The sequence below is a fragment of the Parasteatoda tepidariorum genome, chromosome 4 (assembly GCF_043381705.1).
Source record: "Parasteatoda tepidariorum isolate YZ-2023 chromosome 4, CAS_Ptep_4.0, whole genome shotgun sequence".
Taxonomy (NCBI): Eukaryota; Metazoa; Arthropoda; class Arachnida; order Araneae; family Theridiidae; genus Parasteatoda; species Parasteatoda tepidariorum.
In genome coordinates this window covers 8,452,361-8,474,410 of record NC_092207.1, presented here as the reverse complement: position 1 = coordinate 8,474,410, position 22,050 = coordinate 8,452,361, and the positions used below count along the sequence as shown (strand labels likewise).

Genomic DNA, 22,050 nt, shown 5'->3' with positions numbered 1-22,050 from the left:
TGTTTAATCACTCTGATAATAGAAAATTGATTTTTTTTTTACTCCTTCAGAGCCTTAATTCAATAACTTTCTAAATTTATTCTGTGCTATTGTTATAAACAGAACTAATACAACTCTACTTTAACCCCTATCGCTTTTGTTGATAAACAAAAGAACAAAAAGTAAGTCGGTTTTGTGTTCTTTTCTATCAGCTTGTCTTAACTTAAAACTGTGTTTAAATTAACATATGTAAGTTGTTGAAAAAGATAGCTAAAAAATTTACTATTTTAAAAATCTTAGTCATTAGCCGACAATTTGTACTAATGCACCGTTTCATAATTTACATACGTTTGCAAAATTGATTATAATAGAGAAAGTGTAGCCCATCCTTGATAACTTTTTATTCTAATTTTTTATGGTACATGTTTTTTTTTTGTTTTTTGTATAATTTAGTTTTAGTATCTATTTTTTAAGAAATCACAATCATTCAGTGACATTTTTCATTTTATCTTTTGCATATCTTCTTTTCTAAATTTTATTTATGTACGTTTAAAAAAGTAACTACTATAATGATAGTGGAATTGTGTATCCATCTTAATATTTATTTTCATATGAATATTTTTTAAATCCTAACTATTCAGCGACAATTTTCTTCTTTGATAACGCATTATTCCGTTTTAATGTTAGACACCTGTTTTGAATAACGTCTTTTCAAAATTTTGATTCTGTTTTACTGTTGTTTACAAAAATAACATGATGAGAGTCAAATTGTAGTCTCTCTTTATGAGTTGTTCTAATTTTTTTTTAGATTACTTGTTATTTTATTATTTAAATTTATGTTGTGCCTTAGAAACAAACCATGAATGTGGTTGTATAATTTTTGTTCATAGATTATTAGAAGTTTATGTCAATTATCTGCTCCTGTAAAAAGCTGCTTCTGGCATGAAAATACCCGATTTTTTGCACCATTTGTTTTCAAGTAATGCATTTTTAAAAATTTCTTTAATGTTTATATTTTATGTTATATATTATGTTTATATTATGTTTAATGTTATATATTATGTTTATATAATGTTTAATGTTTATATTATGTTTAATGTTATATATTATGTTTATATTAAAATCTTTTACACCTTCAAAGCTATATTTTCTGTCCTCGAGTTCACTTTTATAGTTTCTTCAGAAGTTCCTAACATTTTAATTTTTCTTTTAATCTATTATATATTTTGTAAAATTATATTAAAAATTTACCTCTTTATGGTAAATAGTTCTCAAGTTTTAATTATTTAAAAATTATAATGCTGTGAAAAATTTCTGAATGTCCTGAAATACTTAACTTGGAAACAAATGGTGTGAAAAGAGTGAATCTTGGTAATTTTCTTCCATTCTCCTCCACCTATGAGCCAAAACTAAACAACACAAATACCTAACATTTTATCCAATGGCTGATTTGATGTGATGTAGAGACTAATAAGAAATGAATGTACTAAATATCTTTATTAAATAATATATTGTTATCAAATATTTAATTTTATTTTTCATTTTAGGTTGAAATCTTCATATGGATGAAAATACAAACAATGATCAGAATACCTTCTATGAAGTTCATCTAAGAAAAACTGTTGAAGAAAGAACAATTACAGAATTTCCTAGGGTAAACAAAATTGTGGGCTTATTTTATAGAAATTTATACTGCATAAAACAATGATTAAAAAAATGTCAATATTCTTGAAGGGAGAGGCTTAAAATTTTCGAATGAGTATGGATGAATGAATTTCCCAAGGAATTCTTGAATGAGGACTCATTCCTGAATCCTTCATTCCATAATTTAGGAGAACACCTATAATGGAGTATTACTTTTTGATGTAACTTTTTGATGTTTTGATTACTTTTGATGTTCTCCATTGAAATCTATGGAGATAATTGTAACTGCTGTTATTTAAAAAATGCACCATTGGAGTCTCATATTAAGAGGCCATCACTAAAAATCTTTGGCGATAATTTATTTATATATCTTTAAAAGTGAGAACTTTTTAACTTAAATAAGCATATAAAAGTATTTTGATCTATCTTATTTTGCAATTTTTATGAATATAGGGTAGAGACCACTGCTTTCAGCAGTTAGGCTTAGATTATTAGATCTATCCCTTTAATTGAAATAGAAAACAAATATTTCAAATTTTCATTCACAAAAATAAATTAAAAATCCAAATTTTATTATTATTAAGAAAGAATTATTTTTTAGATGTCACTAGCTGAGAACTGTGTAGAGTTCTAGAAAAGCAGAGCCTTGAAAAAAATGTCCTGTTTGCTTCCTCCCTTATAATGACCATTGTATTATAGTAGTAAAGAATTAATGATAAAATAATTTTCAGCAACTTTTCATATTAGTTGTCAATAGTGATTTGATTCACAAAAACATGTCATTGTTATTTATTGATTAATGTTTTAAAATTTTACTTATTGCTTTTTAGCCATACAACTATGATTGTTCACCACATGGAGAAATGAACTTTTCCTACCGGATTCACAGTGCTTGCCATAAAATAAATATTTCAAAATGTGAAATGTAAGATTATTTCTCTCTCTCATTTTTATGGTATTTTTCTTATTAAAGTAATTTTAAATGAATAATTGCAGGGCTGATTGTGCTCCGGAAAGAATCCGGATTTCCGCAATTTTCGCTAACAGTGATCCGGAAGTTTCCGGAGATCGAAGGTCCAGACGTTTAAAAAAATCATTGATCACAGAAGTTTCCGGAAATCAAATTTTCAAATGTGGAACTTAAAAACACTGTTTATTTTATTTGTTTGTAAGGGAGAGACAAAGATATACTTTATAAGCTTATATTCTTGATTAATATTAACTTTTTATCAGTAAATAGTTATTATAATCATAAACTCAAGAAAGAAAGACATATTTGTAAATTTTAATTACTTCTCCAGGTCATCATAGGTATGTGTAAAATTTTAAATATATTTTAAGTGAACTAAGAAATATTGAGAAAAAGGGAAAAAACCTTGTTTAAAAAATTTTTTTTTTTTTAAACTCAAGAAATTTTCTGGAATTTTGACTTTGGCTCACAATCACCCCTGAACTGTAAGAGAGTTGCCTATGGCTTTTCTATGAAGATTTAAATCATGTTTTTTTTTTCTTTTAAGTTCTACTATAAAATATATGTTACTTTATACTGAACTAATCATTTTTAACTTACTATGAATTAATTCAAATAAAGTAAGACCTCTTATGTCTGAAGTAAGTTTGTTACATCAGACAGAGGGATACCTGCAAATGGCATAGTGCGGGTATCTCAATCATGATTGGTTGTTGATTCTTTCACCATATATTTACACAGAGACTTAACAGCAAAGACAGGTCCGAATCCATGTGGAACATAAACTAATTATTGATCGAAGTTGCCAGGGGCATTGAAATTTAAGTAGGAAAAAAAATAAGTATGCATGGAAAAAAAACACTTCAAAATCAATTTTGGTTAAGTATTCAAATCGAAGACTTTTTAGTGATAATCAAGGCTCTACTGTAATTGAAATAATTAATGTCAGGGAAAATGTGACTTTTTTCCAGTTTGCATATTAAATGTAACTTCAATTATCAATATTTGTGTCTTCAAAAAACATTTACTATATTTGCATTTTTATAGGCTCAGGCTGACAAAAGTCATTGTTGTTGGAGATGTTGCTGTTGGGAAAACTTGTCTTGTCCGGCGGTAATAATTGTTATGCTTTTTTTTATGTATATATATGTTGTTGTTTTTTTATGTTGCTGTTGTAAATGCAGATTATCAGAAAATGATCTTATTAATGATCCTTTTTAGAGTAATGTATTGAAAGCAGAAAAAAAATTCTTTTTAATGTACCTATTGCTTATTAGTTTTAATATATCCCTGTTTTTTTTCCTTTCTTTTTTTGTCAAAAGTTTTGCTTTTATATATATGTTTTTCTTTTTTTTTATGTTTCTGTTATAATTGTGAAGAATCAGAAGTTTTTAACCTAACTATGTTCCTTTTTAGAGATAATTCTAAAAATGCTTCTATAGCACAGAATAATTTTTTTTACGATTGTTCAATTTCTTATTAGCCTGTTCACTATTGCTCATGATTTATTCATAATTTTTTTATTCATTTTAAGGTTTTGTCTACAAGCGTTTGATACAAACTACAAAGCAACTATTGGGGTAGATTTTGAAGCAGAAAAATTTTATATATTAGGAGTTCCTTACATATTACAACTGTGAGTTTATTATCTTAAATAATTTTTAATGTTTAACCTTTAATTATTCAACTATTTATCATTTAGCTATTAATTATTAGTAGTAAGTGTTTTCACTAAGCTCTGAACTATATTGTATAGTAAGGAGTGATCAATTTTGTTGAATTCATTCATGAAAATTAAAGACTAATGCTCAGAAATAATGACGATAATTGAGTGATTTCAATGAAACGGCTTAACCCATTCATTTTCTCTTCCTCAGTTTGAAATCCAGCTGAAAGTGTCATCTTTACAAAGATGATGCTTTTTTTTTAGCAGCTGTGATTATCCTTTCCAAACTATAAAGGAGCAGTCCCTGTAGTTACTGTCGGTTTCAGAATGCAAATCACTAATGCTAGAGATTTTAAATAGGCAATGGGGCCACATTTGTTCATCACACTTTCAGTTGCTAGTTTATGAGTTAGGATGTTTACCTTTGTTAACGTTTTTCTTCTTTTGTATTTAATTTTTAAGGACTTGAAGAAAAATTAAATTAATTTAAAAACCTTATACTTCTTAGTAAAATTTATTATTAAAAAAATTATGCCAAAAAAACAGTCTTTTATATATATTAATTGTTTTGAATTGTTGCTAATGCTAGAGGTTTAAAATAGGCAATGGGACCACATTTGTTCATTGCACTTTCAGTTACTAGTTTATGAGTTAAAAGGTTTATGTGCTTTGGTACTAGTTTAGATAACAGAACATAGATAGTAATGTTATTTTGGTTTAGGATTAAACTAAAGATTCATCATTTAGTTGTTTTTTTGATTTACTTATTATTACATACATAAATTTTTACCATTATTTTTTTATTTTATACTTTTAAGTATTTTTATTTCTAAATTACAAAAATAAAGAGTTTTTTTCTCTTAGATAATCGAATGTTAATATGTAACATCATAAAAGTATAAGTTGAAACTAATATAAATGAGAAACACACATTATTTTTTACATTATTGAGTGTGTATGAATAAAAATGGTTTGGAAACTTTAAATAGCAATATCTCAAAACATTTTCATCCAAGAGTAAGACTTTTCTAAAATACTTTCAAACACAGTTGAATAGCTTTTGATCTATTCTTTTTTCCGAAGAACTCAAATGGGTAAACCTTATGAATGCAAGCTAGTGCAGACCATGTTTTTTGTTATAAAATCATATCATGCTTTCTTTGATTATATATTCCTTTTTTTTTAAATTACTGATTAAGAAAATCTGGAAAATAATATTTCGATAGTTCAGTCTGGAATGCTATTGAAAATTTGAGTTTCTTGATGCATTACCTGTACTTTTCACCCAATTTATCATATCTCTCAAGTTACATTTTTTAAAAAAACAATTGTAAAATTTGTTTACTCGAAAATAATTCTATGTAAAAAATATTTATAGTTATTTATAATCATTTATTATATAATAATCATCAACCTTTTTAATTGTAAGGTGTATAAAATTTTATGTAATTATATTAGTATTAACCCGTTTTCAAACATCACTGTACTTACCCTGGTCTCCAAAATGAATCTAATAAAAAAATCCATTACATTCAAGTCTAGTGAATAAGGTGAGCTTTCATCAATGCCTTTAGCACTGTGTACTGATAAGATTCCTGTCGGAAGACGGATTTTTAGTTTCCAAAGAATTTGTGTAACCAAGCAAAATATTTATAAACATCTATAGATATATTTGGTTTTAAACTTTGTTNGCTTTCATCGATGCCTTTAGCACTGTGTACTGAGCAGATTCCTGTCGGAAGACAGATTTTTAGTTTCCAAAGAATTTGTGTAACCAAGCAAAATATTTATAAACATCTATAGATATATTTGGTTTTAAACTTTGTTTAAGATATTTCTTGTTCCTCTATAGATGAATGAAATATAGAAAAATGTGTTTTATTTTAGCTTTGCTAGCTTTTTTTTCCTATTTGCTATTTAATTTTCAAGGATTACCTGTTGCGGAAAGCAATTAATTTAAAAATCTTATACTTCTTAGTAAGATTTATTATGAAAAAAAATTAGGCTAGAAACAATCTTATATATATATATAATAACAGGGCTACATCCTTGTTATCATTGTTGTATTCAGCTTGAATGATTCAGTCGTAAGCCATAATACGTTCTAAAAAGGTTTATTTAAAGGTAGATTGGTGGTTATAACAGTTCACATCCACACTCCACAAGGGAGAGGGTGTGGACAAAACACCGGATGGTTCCGGCAGATCTTTTATGGAACTTGTTAATCAGCAAGAGACATGTGAAAACCATTGCTCTCGCATTAAATACTTACAGATTTGGAGGTGAAAAGGCTCAGTCAGTGCATAGTTTGTAACTCTACGCATTATTGACAATCATTTAATGCTTCCTAATATGGAAGTGAATGAGAGACAAGATTCTAAAAATAACTCCTCCTTTGCAATATAAATCTAATTATAGTTCAATGTTTTCATACTTGAAGTCCCAAAATAGAATTTCTACACCTGTTCTTTACCAAAGACATTTTATGAAAACGAAAGAGTTTCAATGGTTTTATTAATACAAAAGTATTTATAATTTTTGTATTACATATATATATATATATATATATATTTANGCAAACTTTGATGTCTCTAAAACCCTTTTATGTCAAAAAAATACTTTTTCCCTTAGCATTGCATATCCACCTAGTATTAATTTGAATTCCTATGTTGAATACTTTTCGAAGTAAAAAACTTTTTTTTCTCGGAAAAATCATCACATACCACCACTCAACATTACTGTGTCTCAAGAAAAAATGCTGCCCACTTATTAAAATGTTTTATGAAATGCTCCGAGAACAATGAGCAATTTCAAAAACGATGTTGACAGGCCACGGTGGTAGAGTTTTTTTTAATGAACTCTATTAATGTAAGTTTATCGTAATTTAATTATTTTATATTTAATGCATTATTATTTTTGTGTTTCTTTAAAAAAAAAAATTTAAAGTTGTTTTTTTTTCATCATTACTGCATTTAGACTTATAGTCAACTATTATACAAATATGTTTATTAGTACTTATAGTCAACTATTATACAAATATGTTTATTAGTACTTATATTCTGATGTTCCACAACTCTAAGTTTTAGAATTACTTTTTTACTTTTTAGAACATATTTGGTTCAGAACTTGTGCTTGAAAACTCATTTTCTTGACTTCATTTTAGCGTCCCAACTTTGAGATATCGAGAGTATACTATATATATATTGTTGTTTTCTGTCTGTAGATTTATTTTTGATGTTATGATTTGTTGAGATTTCTTGTTTATTTTTAGGTGGGATACAGCTGGACAAGAAAAGTTTAAATGCATTGCATCTTCACATTACAAAGGAGCAAGAGGTTCTCATTACATAAATTTTTACTAACCTTTTTTTAAAAACAAAATATTATTTACATAAATTACTAGTTTTTATGTCTTTTTTTTTTGTTGAACATTTTCATATAATGAATATTTTCCATAAAGCACTAACATTCGCAGTAACCACTACAGAATTAATGTTAAAAATGAAATTATAAAAACTTACACATTAATAGATTGATGTTTAAGCATGAACTATATCTATAACTGATATCCAATTGATGAGCATTACCAATTTAGGGAATAATTCCAACAAAAGTTTGATTAAAATAATTAAAGCCAATATGTTTGTATCTAACAAATTGGTTTTTAATTTCATCTACCGTGATTTCTCTCCATACTGATACCACCAATACTGTTTTGTTTGGGTTTTTTTTTCCAAACTCTAATAGTTTATGGCTTTGATTGTGTTCTTTTTTATCATTCATTACTTGATCAAAGTTCTAAATAAATATATTAAAGATTGTGATAACAAAAGTAAATCAGACTTCATTGTAGAAATATATTGCATATCGTATTTGATTAATGTTACTTCAACTCTAACAGGGGTCTATCCAGGCCAAATTTACTACCGTTTAGCGCTAGTTTCACAAAATACTCTTTCTTGAAATTTTATTTTTGTATCTCGTAAGATAAATCCATATTTTTGCGTTGATTTTTTAATATAATTTTTAATTTTGACAAATTATGTCTACATTTTCACAAAATAGGTACATCTCAGAAAAACCTAGACAGACCTCTGTCTAAGATATTATGACGTATGGTGTGACGTAACTAATACCAAGATTATTAAACATTGATTCACTAGTATATAAGACATGCTAACTCGATTCTATCTTGGGGTACCTTTTGATAGATGAAGGCTGACATAGTCGATATTTATATCCCACACATGATATGTAAGATTTGATCGTAGATAATGTCACTCTTTTATGCAAATAAACATCTCAGCACACTTTGACCAGTCAAGAGGCCAGTTAACTTATGTTTAGTCTCTCAGTCACTCAAATGATTCCCATCAAGACTTTCCCGTGATAAAAATTGCTTTTGGTGGTTAGTGTTTATCAGAATGCCAAGTCTACCGGTTTACCCTCGCATTATTTGAAGGCCATGAAGAAGTCAGTAATGAAGCCATTCAATTTACATAACCTGAATGTTTAATATTGACTATTAAGAGATCCTAGGAAAGAGTAATATATGCTAATTCTAAATCATGGCCAAAAAGACGTGTTATGATGCAGTAACCGATAATTCTACCCCTGCTGACAGACTATGGGTTCACCCAGATGGGAGCAACAACAAAAAAACAAGAATGTAAACAAAATTTAGGAATTTGTCTGATAACGTTCTTGATTGGTGTTGTTGGTCAATGGAACATTACAAAGTCTTTTGCCAAGGTTCTAAAGAACATTCCTGAAAATGTCTACTGTGACGACTTTAGTGTCTTGAAATCTTACTTCAAGCCATGTATTTATCTAGGAGAAACATATTTTAGGTCCATTACTTGTTTTTATTTTAAATTTTTATTTTTCTGTTTGCCTAAATTCATTTACATTTATTCCCCCAAATTCATTTACATCATATACCTTTGTCAATTCAGTAAAATAAGAATATTCTGTGTATTTAATAAATGTTCCAGATACTGCTGCAAAATCTGCTTTTATAAGAAATTTTCCAATTTAGACAAAATTAAACTTTACAACTGAATTTGCCTTGGTAGAGTTTGCTGTATTTATTTATTATTCTAAAATCATGCTTAACAATATTTTGTTTTCTTATTTTGATGTATTTATTGCAGTTGTGATCTTAGTATTTGATTTCTGTGTCCTCTCATCGTTATATAACATACCCAAGTGGCTTGATGAAACTTTAAAGTGCACTAGCAAACCATTGTTGTTTTTAGTTGGTACCAAGAAAGATGCAGTTGTAAGTTTTAATATATTTTATCATGGTGTTTCTTAATTTAATTAATATTTTATTAATTTTTCTATTGAATTTTTAAATTGTAATCATACTATTTATTAAACAGAAACAAGAAGTTTCTGAGTGCTTGGTAATTTAAATTAACTTTTGTGGTTAGAGAAATTAATGAATAAAGAGTTAAAAATAGATTTTGATGTTCAATTAAGTCGTGGCAAGACTTAATAAATTATGCATTTGTTTTGAATTTTAAAAAAATTAGCCCTTGTATTAAATGTTTGGAAAAGAATTAAATATTTATATTCCCTTTTTATAAAATGTAGTAAAAACTAAATAATTAATTTAATTTAATGAAAACTGGATTAAGAATGATTAAAAAAAATATTAATTTAGGCAGTTAAAGAAATCTTTAAATGCTAGGAAATATGTAATGCCTATAAAGGCATCACAACTCTTGAAACATTATTTTTCAGTTCTATAATCATTAAAGGATTTTATATAATTAACTGAAGTAATACTAATAACATTTAAAAAAATTTTAATTTTAGTAAATTAATCTCAAAATTTTAGTAATAAATAGTATTTATTATAGGATTTCTGTATTACGACGTGAAAATATTGTTTTGTTCTTTTAGATAATTTATTTAAATTGCTTTTGAATAATTTGAATGGATGCATAGCAGCATTTTCAAACATTAAGAAATATTGACAGAATTTAATTATGTATTTATTTTTTCTTAGTTACTCTGCCACTTGGTTTAAGGTTATGTATGTGCATGCTTAACTTTTAAAATCACATTATTTAAGAGTTTTTTTTTTTTTGGAGCCCTTTCGTCAAAGGAAAATAAATAAAACCACAGTTTAAGTGCCTTACACTGGAGGCAAAGCTATAATTCTATATTTTCCATCTCTATCTTTGGTGGCTCTGTAGCCACAAGGTGACTAATTCACAAAACTGGCTGGAGTCACCAGTCTGCTATGAATCTTTTATACTGTTCTAAAAATTAATTTATTTCACTTGTTTCTTAAAATTTTTCTTCATTTGTAATGTTTGCCATATTTTGACTTTGTAATGTTGTAATGTTTGCCATATTTTGACTGCATACATTATTAAAAGTGNATTTTAGATATGAACCTTGTAATGTTTGCCATATTTTGACTGCATATATTATTAAAAGTGTAACTTTCAATTTCTGAAAAAGTGTCCACATAATTTATAAAGTGGCTATAACAATAACATTTACGAAAAAAACTTTTATTTTATGCGACAACGAGCTTTTGTAAAACAGATTTAAGATCTCAATCGCAAAACCAAAAAGCAAAGCTAAAAGTTGCTCAAGTAGCACTTTTAAACTTAATGTGTATTATATTTGACTTTATTAAAAATTAATCAATACCTATAACAGTCTATTACACCACTAAAGAGTAAGAAGAACAATAAAAAGTTCCAGCTTTGTATCAGAATTAAAATTGTGTTACAATTTATATTTTACAGTTATAACCATTGTACAAAAATTATTTGAAATGCAAAACTTCTTTTATAAGCATTTTCAGGTTTTATGTTTTAATGTTTGACTTTTAAATAACGTAATGTCTCTTTTAGCTATGAAATTTGATTTAGGTTAAAATTTGATATTTAGGGTTTCTTAATACCTGATTTTTTTTTCAGGCAAATTCTGCTTATAAATTGACAGAAAATGAGGCTATTAAAGTAGCAAACACAATTAATGCTGAATATTGGCCAGTATCTTCAAAAACAGGTTTATATTCTTCAGTTTTTTTTTTGCATTTCTTTTATTCTAATGTAATTCGTAACTTTTTTTATAATTATTTAGTTTATGAATACTATTCTATTTATTTTTATTATAACTTCATTATAATTTTCAGCCTTTTTAAGTGATTTTAAAAACAAAGCAAACTTAAAAAACTGAAAACAATCTAATATATATATATGTATAAGTGATTTTCTCAAAATGTAAACTTTTTGAGAAACTTGAAGGGAAAAAAATGACAATTTTGAATATTTTATCGCACGATTATCTTAATATTAATAATTTTTACATTAGGACCATACATTTAAGTATACAAATCAATGTCCAGCAATGAAGAACTCTAAAATTTAAAATTTTATGACTCTTATTGCATTATTAGGCAGTTATTGCATTATTAGACAGTTTTTAATTATTATTGCAAAAGTCTAATTATGGTCCCCTCACCTTTAAAAAAAACATAAAATATTTTTTTTTCTATGAATTAATAAATAATAAAGGGAAACATTTTAAATAATATTAAATATAAAATTTAAATAATATTTTTCAAAAAAAAAAATATTATATCTAGAATTTTGGAGGAACAATAAGATTTTTTACTTTTTATTGCAAAAACATTTTCGTATTACTTATATTTTTATATAACCTTAAGTAAGAACACATTTTGTAAGCAAACACATGATGATTTAAAGCCAAAATTTTTGTTTTTATTTTTAAAATGTGTTTTTTGTGTACAACAATAGTAATTATAAAAAGAAACAATGATGACTATAAATCAGAAAACACCATTTTTTTATTTTATTTAAAAAAGAAAAAAAAACAAAGTTCTTAACTTATATATGACCTCTGTAATAATTTAAAAACAATTTTGATAGTGTTTATTTTGCATTTTAAAATATATGTATAATGTATCTAAATTGTTTAGGGTTTGGAAAGTGGCCTTTGTGTCATTTTTTAAATGACACATAATTTCACTTCTTGTTTATTTTGTGCGTGCATTTTTTAGCCAAACAGGCAAGTGAAATGTCAGTTAACTCATTACTTAATGTCAGTACTTGGGTTGAAGTTTTAACCTTGATCTTCTTTTTTATCATCTATCTCTGAAATTAAGAAAGATCAACAAGTTATTAAAACTGAAATTGAAAGTTGCTATAATACTTGAGAATTGTTTTGTTTTTTTAAATTTTTTTTTTAGACAAGTAAGTCATTTTGAACAAACAACAGTTACAACAACAAAGAAACGCAATTGCGTACAATAAAGTTACCTGCAGATTTTTAAAGGTAAAATTATGCTTATTGACCCAAAAGGAATGGTACTGTGCTTAAGCTTTACTGTTCTGTAGAGAAAAATGTTCTTTGTAACATGGAAGTGATATTTTATTCATCTAGAACAATCTATGGTGTCACTTTTTGCACATTGACACTTTTCGCACTTAATAAACAGTAACTGCACAAAAGTTTTAGACATGTGCAAAATGATGTGGATATAACTTAGATTAGGTTAACTTAATATGCAGATTCTCATTAATTTATTTTAGCATACTTTCAATTCACAAGTCAATTATAACCAATTCTAGTATTTTTATACTTAAATATTTATTAAAGATTGTTTTTTAAATTATTGATTTGATATACAAATTGAGTCTTTGAAAATTTAGGTGAAAATATTGATGCCCTTTTCCAACGCATTGCTTCTGTTACGTTTTGTGAAGATATTTTGAAAGAGACAGCTGATGTAGATTTAGCTAAAATAAATGAAAATTTTGTGAGTAAGTAAGCATCAATTCTCTTTCCTTTTTTCTCAGAAGAAATGATCTGAATGAACAGTGAGTTTATAAAAAAATTTTTTAACCAATTTTCTAATCATATCGCAATAGTGATAACCGAAATCAAATTGTAATTTTTTACTTTGGATTGCTTACAATTTTATTTTTGTGGTATCAAAGGTACGATTTTGCTTGACTTTCTATGGAAACTTTCTCAAGTGGAGGCAAAATTTATGTTTTAACCCTTTTGGCGTCATATATGTTAAGGTTTAGTTTTTATAATCATAATTTCTATCAATAATAAAAAGGAGCAAAAATCTTCACTAACAATCCATTATAAGAGATGTAAAAATTTTGTAGCTGCTCTGTACTTTTTACTCTGTATCGTGTTATATATATATTTTTTTTTTTAGTTGCAGTTAGTGTTATTAGATTATCTAAACAAATTGTTAATGTCTGATTAAAAAAAATAATACCTTATATATTACAGTAAGTTTTGAAATTTTGCAGAAATATAACAAATTTACTGTTAGTTTTTTATTTTACAAGAAATTGACAAGCTTACACATGTGTACACCTAATGTTTTTAAATGCATTCAAGATAGTGTTTTTATACCTAATGTTCATCATTCAACTCATAAGTTACCATTAATGCTCATTTGCCACAAATGTTCGTGTTACATTGTTTTTTTAATTTTTATTGTATTGCCCCTTTTTTATTTTTTTAAATTCCTTTTAGTATGAAGTAAATAAATAAAACAAAAAAATTTTCCCTGAGGGGGTTAGTATTTATTTCTTGTTTCAGTAAATTTACTTCAATGTGATTTTGACTGCCACAGCATATAAATGATTGAAACATATATATAACAGTAGTTTCCGCTTAATTTGATTGCAGTTAAGATTATAATTTTTTTTAGTTCATTCTTATTATTTTATTTTTCATTTATTTTTATTTATTCTCTGTATTTAGAAGAAGCCTTTTCTTTCTCTGTGCTAATGCTTATGTTTGAATTGCCAAGAATTCTACTTCTTTTATGCTAGAATTCAATTTCTTTTTTGCCACTTCTTTAACTGCAGGTGAACTCTGGGGTGTGCGAATTTGCTGTTAATGAAATGTGATTTCTTTCATCTTTTGGAATAGCGAGTTTTATTCAAACTATGAACTAGCTTGCCATCATTTTAATACATTGCTCACTTTCATAGAGTTACAATATGAATGGCGGAAAGGGAACTAGTTTAACATGAAACAAAAGATTGACATTTTAAAACATTTAGTATGATAACTAACAATCTTGATGCAGTGCACCTCTTAGTAACTTCATGGGATCAAGTTTCTGCTGAAACGATATGAAACTGCTTTGCTTATGCAAGATTTAACAAAGAAAAAAAAAGAGCCAGAAAACTGAAAAAATTATAGAACATCCTTCAGATTTGACATCTCAAAAATTCCAGTTATGGATGAAAATTAGGTACTTGCACTTTAAGAAGAAGACCTCCCATACCCACACATGTGACCTATGACGTCAGTTATTATCATTGCCAGATAATCTCTTTCAACAAAATGACTTATTAAACTTTAGCTAAGTTTCTCTACATAATTTAGAATGTTAATTAATGATAAGCTAATCAAATACTGAGCCGTATCGCACATCGAATTAGTTGAAATTTAATCCTTTTCTACTTCTTTTACTTAAATTAGATTTATTATTTGTTTATGTATTTTATTGTGAACGTGATATATTTTTGCTTTGTGTAACTGGCAACTTCGATGCATAATGAGTTTGTTCATGTTGCACGTGACTTCGTGCCTGTCTTTGTGTTAAGTAAGAAATATATATTGAAAGAATCGAAATCTTTGTGAAAGAATATAGAATATGTCATTTAAGGGAACTGATAGGGAAGGGAATCGAGTTTGGCTTACTCAAAATAGGATGGAAGGAACAGTTGCTAACGTAAACAAATGCCACGTTTTAACAACCAACCAGGATCGAGATGGTTACACTACGTCATTTGCAGGTATCCTATTGATGAAAATGCTTTCATATTAATGGAATCAGAAGTTTACCAGATTGTTGTAGGAAAAAAGATGTTGTAACTGACAAACCAGAAGAAAATGCCCCCTTCTTCAAATGCTGAAATGAGGAATGCAATGAAAGTTTTGAAATGTTTAGTGCAATACAGCATCAATCTTTAAAAAGCATTGTGTGTATGAGTGAACTTATGAGAGAAAATTGTTGATAATCAATTTTAAATTATGTATCATTTATATATGTTAAAGTAGAAATGCTTTGCATAAATATAAAGTGAATTTTTCTCTCCAATTTATGTCATTTTGGTTTCCTTTTTATTGTTATCACTCTGTTAATATTATTAAAATCGTTGTCACAAATTTAACACATTAAGCAGAGACTACTGTATATAGAATGCCACTTTGTTCCAATTATCTTATCCTAAAGCTTTTATGGTATTTTTACAATTAATTAAATTTAGTGTTTATGTTATTATATTTAGTGTGTACCTCTTTCGAAATTTTTAACAGAAAGCAGAGCTGTTATTGAATCTGGTGTGCTGTACTTACTTTTTTTATTCTTAGCATTTGTGTTTATTTTTTTTTGTTTAACGTACCTAAGAACGATCTGATAGTTAATATAAAAATAAACCGCTTTTTTTAGCTTGGTCTTTATGTATAAATTTTTAAAAAAATTATATTTAGTGAATATAAATATTTTTCGAAACAAAAAAAAAGAATTATCCTTATTTTTAATGCAGCATTTGTTTGTTTTTTAATTATAACTAGGTAGTTTTATTTTTAACAAGTATTTAAGCTGCACTTTCTACAGCTTTTTGAGATTTTTCTTTCATATCACTAGTAACATGCATAGTTAAATATGTTCCCACTTTGCTTATTTGTACATTGCATGCAATGCCTTTATGCACATTCTATTAAACGGAAAGACTGCAAGCAAGGGCGGCGCCAGTAGGGGGGGGGGCAATTGCCTCCTGTCAGACATCGATAGCCTCCCTATCAGGACAAATTTAAAAATTTTTGGGAAAATGCTACCATCTTGAAAAGAAATATAATTACATTCTTAAATATATAAATTGTTTTTTTTTTATTTTCATTTATTTATTTATATTTTTTGTCGGTAAGAATAAATTAAAAACATTAACATGAGAATATTTTCTTACTTACACTTTACCACCACTTACTGCTCACTTTTCATCAGAAAATTCTGATAGACAAGTCTTTTGCTTGTGTCCATATGGAAAGTTATTTAACACCCCTGAGGGATAGGGCGAGACAAGAAGACTGTCCTAGCTCCTACTCCATTGTTCTCATATCACAATTTATGAGATTGACTATAATGCACACTTTCTCCGCATTGAGTAACGAAAAGTATTTTGTTAGACGTCACACCGTTTAACTCAAAGAATTCTGTCTTTAAATTATTTGGAAGGAGTGAAGGAGTAAGTTTGTTCTGTCAATCTTTTTCTGTTTTTAATTTGCTCTTAAATAGTGTATGTATACTAATAAATTCAATTATAATTGCTCATATATAAGTAAAAATATTAAAATAGAGTTGTAAATGAATCTGCACGTTATGATATCAAAATAATTGATTTTACTTTCTTAGAAACGCATTTGAAAAAAATGATGTGAAAAAAAATATGAAGTATAAAATGTGTTTTAATTCAAATATTTTGAATTATTTTATTTGAGCTCCCCTATCGGGGGTGGTTTGACCCTCTGTCTGGTGCCATGCTTGACTGCAGCTTACATATCTCATTTTAAATTGATCAAACTTCAGTATTTTTTATGTGAATATGTTACAATGTTTGACAATTTTAAAAAAAATGTCTTAAATTTTAACAAATGCAACAAAAATTTATTATTCATCTGTTTTAGCATTTTCTGTCTTTTTATATTTTGTGTAACATCTTACTATTTATAGAGATCAGCAAAGCAAGTCCGAAGAGAAAGAAAGGAAGATGTGTGTCAGGTTGCGGCTCTTGACTTGCAGAGAGAGAAGAGTTACCTCTTGGATTGCTTTTATTTTGTTGCGAGAGTTACGGGTTTCATTAAAAAAAAATTCAATTATCCTACTTAATAAATATGGTTTACATTACTTTCTATGCATTATTAATGTATTTTTTTTATTAGTAGTAAGGTGAGCTTAGTTATTAATTTCGCACAATATTTTTAGTTTTGTTCTTCTACAGTATTTGTTTTACAATATTTTAAACCAATAAAAACTACTTATTTATAGATGTTAATGTAATTATATTTAACAATATTTGCTTTTGATATGTATTTTTAATAATGAAGTCATAAAAATATTTTTAATAAAAATATGAAGTCATAAAACTTCACTTATTTTTCATTCAGAATCATCATAACCATTAAGAATTAAATCAGCCTTAAAGCTTCATCTTTAAATAAACTAGTGTTAGATTATTTTAATCCGTCCTTTACTATATTGTGATTAATTACAGCTTTAGTAATTTCTTGTTTTTCGTCAATTAAATATAGATTTTCACCCCCTGATTTTGATAATTTTATTTTTAATTTTAATCATATGAGCATTTTTAGAAATAGTGTCAATTAATTGTCTTCAAGTTTTTATGTTATCTACAAGCAAAATGATCTAAGCATAGCTGCCAACTGTACTGGATTTTCCAGTAGACTACTGTAATTTACCAGTTTCTCCTGATCTACTGGTTTAATTGAATTTCTCCTAAATTTTTGTGCATTTTAGAAAATTCCCTAAAATTGAGTGAGTTATCCAAAAAATCCCTATCGAAATAGAATTTTTAAACAGATTATTGCTTGAATATTTAAATAAGTATTACTAATGTGTAATGAAGTAAACCTCATTTATAGAAATCTGTTCAAAACTTTTTTTGTTCTTAAATATTCAGTTTATTTTAATACTAAAATCTCTTTCTTTTAAATAATTTTAAAACAATCTTTTAACTATCTTTGAATTAAATGCCTAATAATATTCAAAATTATAAGTAAACATAATGCATAACATTTCAAATATGTTTAATGTCAATTATAGTTGGAAAATATTGCAGTTTTTATATTTTGATGACTTTAAAAATCCCTAAAATTCCCTATGTGTAAAATATTTAGTAAATTATGCAACAATTATCATGAAGTTTATATTATTTCGTAAAATCTGCTGGATTTTTTCCTATTCATGTTGGCAGCTATGTATATGTTGTTGGAGTTGGTCTGCTAATTATAGCTTACAGGAAAACAAGGCTTGTAGTTTCTTATCCAACTCACCTTAGTTTTATAAAAATGCACGAGGAAAAAAAAATTTCAATTCAGACAAAAAATATAAGTAATATTTTGAAACTTTTTTGAAGGGATTGAGGTACATAATGAGGATGCACAGTCCTCATAAAATTACCTCTAAATTGTAGGCATAAGTACTTTTTAAAAAAGTAAAGTACTTGGACATAGTGCTCCACTTGCACATCAAAAGTTCGGACCAGACATTTAAAATCCTAAACTAGTGACAGAATTTCAATTTTAAAAACCATTTTCACAATGTGATATTTAAACAGAATTTGTAGTCTTTACTTCCTTTTATGTGTACACATTTTTTTTCGAAGGAAAATAGCTACATCCCACAAAAACGTAAAGGCTCAAAAGGGAGAATTTAGTGTTAGTGACTCAAGAAAATTATATTTTTATGTAATTTTACTTGGTTTTTGAAGTAAAATTATGCACTCAAAGCATGTAATTTTTATTTCAATTTACTTATTCTATAAATTTTAATGAACAATTTTATAATTTACAAATTGTCTTTTTTTTTCTAAAGAAAAAAATTATTTTTTGTAGTCACTGATACAAAAACGACACTATCTTTGAAACTGCCCATATATATTAAGTGCTTTCAGTACTTGATTGGTCTCTACACTTTTTTTTTTTAAAAAAATGTCTACCAGTTGTTGACAGTATTTTTTATTATCATTTTCCCAGAAGTTTCAACCTCTAAACAAAACCTTCTTAACCTATACATTATTTCATTACTTTTGTTATGTTTACATTGAAACCTACTTAGAGCTAAAAAAAATTGCCTTATTTTTTTTATACATTGTGTAAAAGTGTATTGTGCTATATATCATCTTTTATACATATTTATATATCTTTTATTCATAATAAGTAGTAAGCAATCAATTCCATATGTACATATAAACTTCCAATATTTCTTTATTATGTAATTACTTAAATATTCCATCAACTTATGTATTATCTAAATTTTAAGTTTAAAAAGTGTTTTACTAAGACCAAATATACAATTGTTGTAAATACAATACAATTGTTAAAGTAAAATGACCAAATTTTAAAATTCATTTATGAAATCCCATTGAATTTTTATTTCTTATATTATTTGGATATTAACTTACATGCCAATTTTTTATTATTGTATTATTGAAATTACTTTAGACAATGGCATTATAATTTTTTTTTCAATGGCTATTGTGCCTTAAAATATTTATGCATTTATTTAAATATCGCATTTATTGTCAGGTTGTATCACATTAATTAATGTTTAGTTATATTAAAAATGTTATTTTATTTCCACTCTTTTCTGCTATGGTACAAGTTTAAATAATTTTATTGTAATAAGTATTTTTTACTATGGTCAATCAACAGTGGTTTTTATATGTAAAAAACTGTTTGCTGTAAATAAAATGTACAATTGTAGCTTCCAAAATTTTGGAGTAAGCTAAACAACTTATGCCTGGTAGCAGAAACCCTACTGCACTGCAGAGGGCATTGCAGAATATTACAACATCTGCAGATTAATTTTCCCTTTGAAGTAAAAAGATTTTATTTCCACAATATTATCATCTGCAAGTTCGTACTTTTTATAAATATTTTTTTCTCCTGATTTCTTTATTGTACTTAATGTGTGCACCTGTTTGTTCTCATATTAAGCAGAGCTATTTATTTTTAATTACTACCCATCCTTTTAAAGCATTTCTAAACTTGCTTCTCATCAAATTTATAAAGCTGAATTGACATAAGACTTGACGGATAGTTTTTTAGCACAATTAAAGACTTTCCCCATCTAGCATAGGTATTTATTCCTTTTTTTGAATTATCAATTACAACAACATAATGTTTCTGTTAATTATTTTTAAGTGCCTTGTGTTTTCAAATTTTTGCTGTACTGTACACATTAAGCTAAATTTTAACAATAATCTGTGTCAGGCTGCTTTGACGTTGCAGATAAATTTGGATTTATCGAGATAGTGCTGTAGTTTGAGGCCCTAAATTCTGTTGCCAGGAGCTTATGTAACTTGGAATCTATATATGAGATTTTATCCACTGTTATATTTTCATAGACTCCTAAGTTTTATTCAATTCAAACTGTTTTAATTGAATAAATAGTCTTAATGAGATAAATGTGTATATTTTAAAACTTAAATAGGCACATAGAATTAAGTGCTTGAAATTGTTTGATATAAATAAAGGTTGGAGGCTTATAATATGGTTATCAAACTTAATATACATCATTTTTTTAATTGTTAAATGTCAGTAATATAAGGTAATTGTCAGTTAAAAATTCCTTTATACTATTTTGTAAATGTTTAGTGGGAATAAATCATACAATTCTATAAATGATATATTGTGTGTATATATATATATACCACTTATTTTCATTTTACTATGATTGTCGCCACTATTAAGTATGTCTTTCTTCTGATCACAATTATATTGATAATTTGTAATTATTTAACTATCTATCTTATTTTATGCATAATTTATTATGTAATGGAACAATATGCAATAACTTAGATGCTTTAAAATTTGAGATTCTTCAAAATCATCAACGCCCATTTATACAAGAATTCACCTTTTTTTTCTGTTGATTTGTGTTGTTCTTTTCATTTAGGAATGAAATGAATTTCTTTATTACTCTCCACAACCTTTATTACCATAACCAACATCACCTTACTTATCAGCACAATTTAAAACTTAGTAAATGTCCTATGGCATTTATTTTTTAATAATTTGACGAAGACTTAAAACAATTAAATTTTTCACATTTTTTATCCACTGTAACTTAAGCATACAAAAAAGTTTGGCTCAATAGTTATAATTCAATTATATTATTATGCATTATTTCACATGGTTAAACATAACTTTAAAAATAATTTTAAAAAATCGTTATTTCATTTTTATAAAAAAATTGTTTACAAAAAGAGATTGATTTGTATATTAGAATCTGTTCGTATAATAATAAAAATGTATTCTGAAACTCTGTAGTATTTTAAAATATTAAGAGTTTAGCTTTCATTTTATATCATTATTTTATTAGTAGTTCAAAATTTTGTATTAATAAGTAATTGTGTAAAAAATAAGACTTATAAATTATTCTAACTTTATGTTGAAGACCGATTTTCACTTTAAGCTTCTGGGCTGATCATATACTTATAAAATGAAATGTAAATCAGTATTATTTTCGTTGCATATTTGTATTTTCAAATCTACTTAATTTAGTTTATTATCTCTTATTTTATGTCATACAATTTTTAGGCATCTAAATGTATTTCTCAGTGATAACATTCTTGAAAGAAAATATTTTTCTAGTCAATGCATTTCATATATATTTTAAAAAATATTTTTCATATTTGTTTTATAAAGATTTATTGAATCAAAATTCAAATATAATATTTATCATGCTTTGTATGAATATACTAGTCTCTTTTGTAGTTTGAAATATTTTTGAATAATTATTGCAATGTCACTTGCCCACTATATATTCATATTTCTACTGTTGCAATATTTTTTATGCAAGTTGCATTTATTCTGTGTACTGTAGTTATAATAATACTTTTTTTTTAAAATCTTTTTTACATGTCTATACCCTTATTGTTATCACATGAATGATGTTTATAAAAGTAGTGTTGTGATTTTGAAAACGAAATAAAATTTTTATAGATATTTATAAAAA

The 22,050-nt window shown here is 26.4% G+C and overlaps 1 protein-coding gene across 15 annotated transcripts; it reads left to right on the top strand.

The window, feature by feature from the left end:
* On the top strand, positions 1-22,050 carry LOC107449224 (ras-related protein Rab-34). Of its 15 annotated transcripts, XM_071180483.1 has the most exons (11): positions 144-161; positions 870-958; positions 1,527-1,633; positions 2,454-2,548; positions 3,641-3,706; positions 4,128-4,229; positions 7,531-7,595; positions 9,413-9,540; positions 11,204-11,294; positions 12,962-13,072; positions 17,023-22,050. In XM_071180483.1, exons 3-11 carry the CDS (start codon positions 1,541-1,543, stop codon positions 17,082-17,084), a joined length of 813 nt encoding a protein of 270 aa, XP_071036584.1. In that variant the 5' UTR covers positions 144-161; positions 870-958; positions 1,527-1,540; the 3' UTR covers positions 17,085-22,050. The 15 variants fall into 15 exon arrangements, with proteins under 15 accessions (XP_042908987.1, XP_042908979.1, XP_071036580.1 ...); XM_043053053.2 differs by lacking the exon at positions 870-958 and having other exon boundaries at positions 1-161; XM_043053045.2 differs by lacking the exon at positions 870-958 and having other exon boundaries at positions 1-161; positions 12,962-13,076.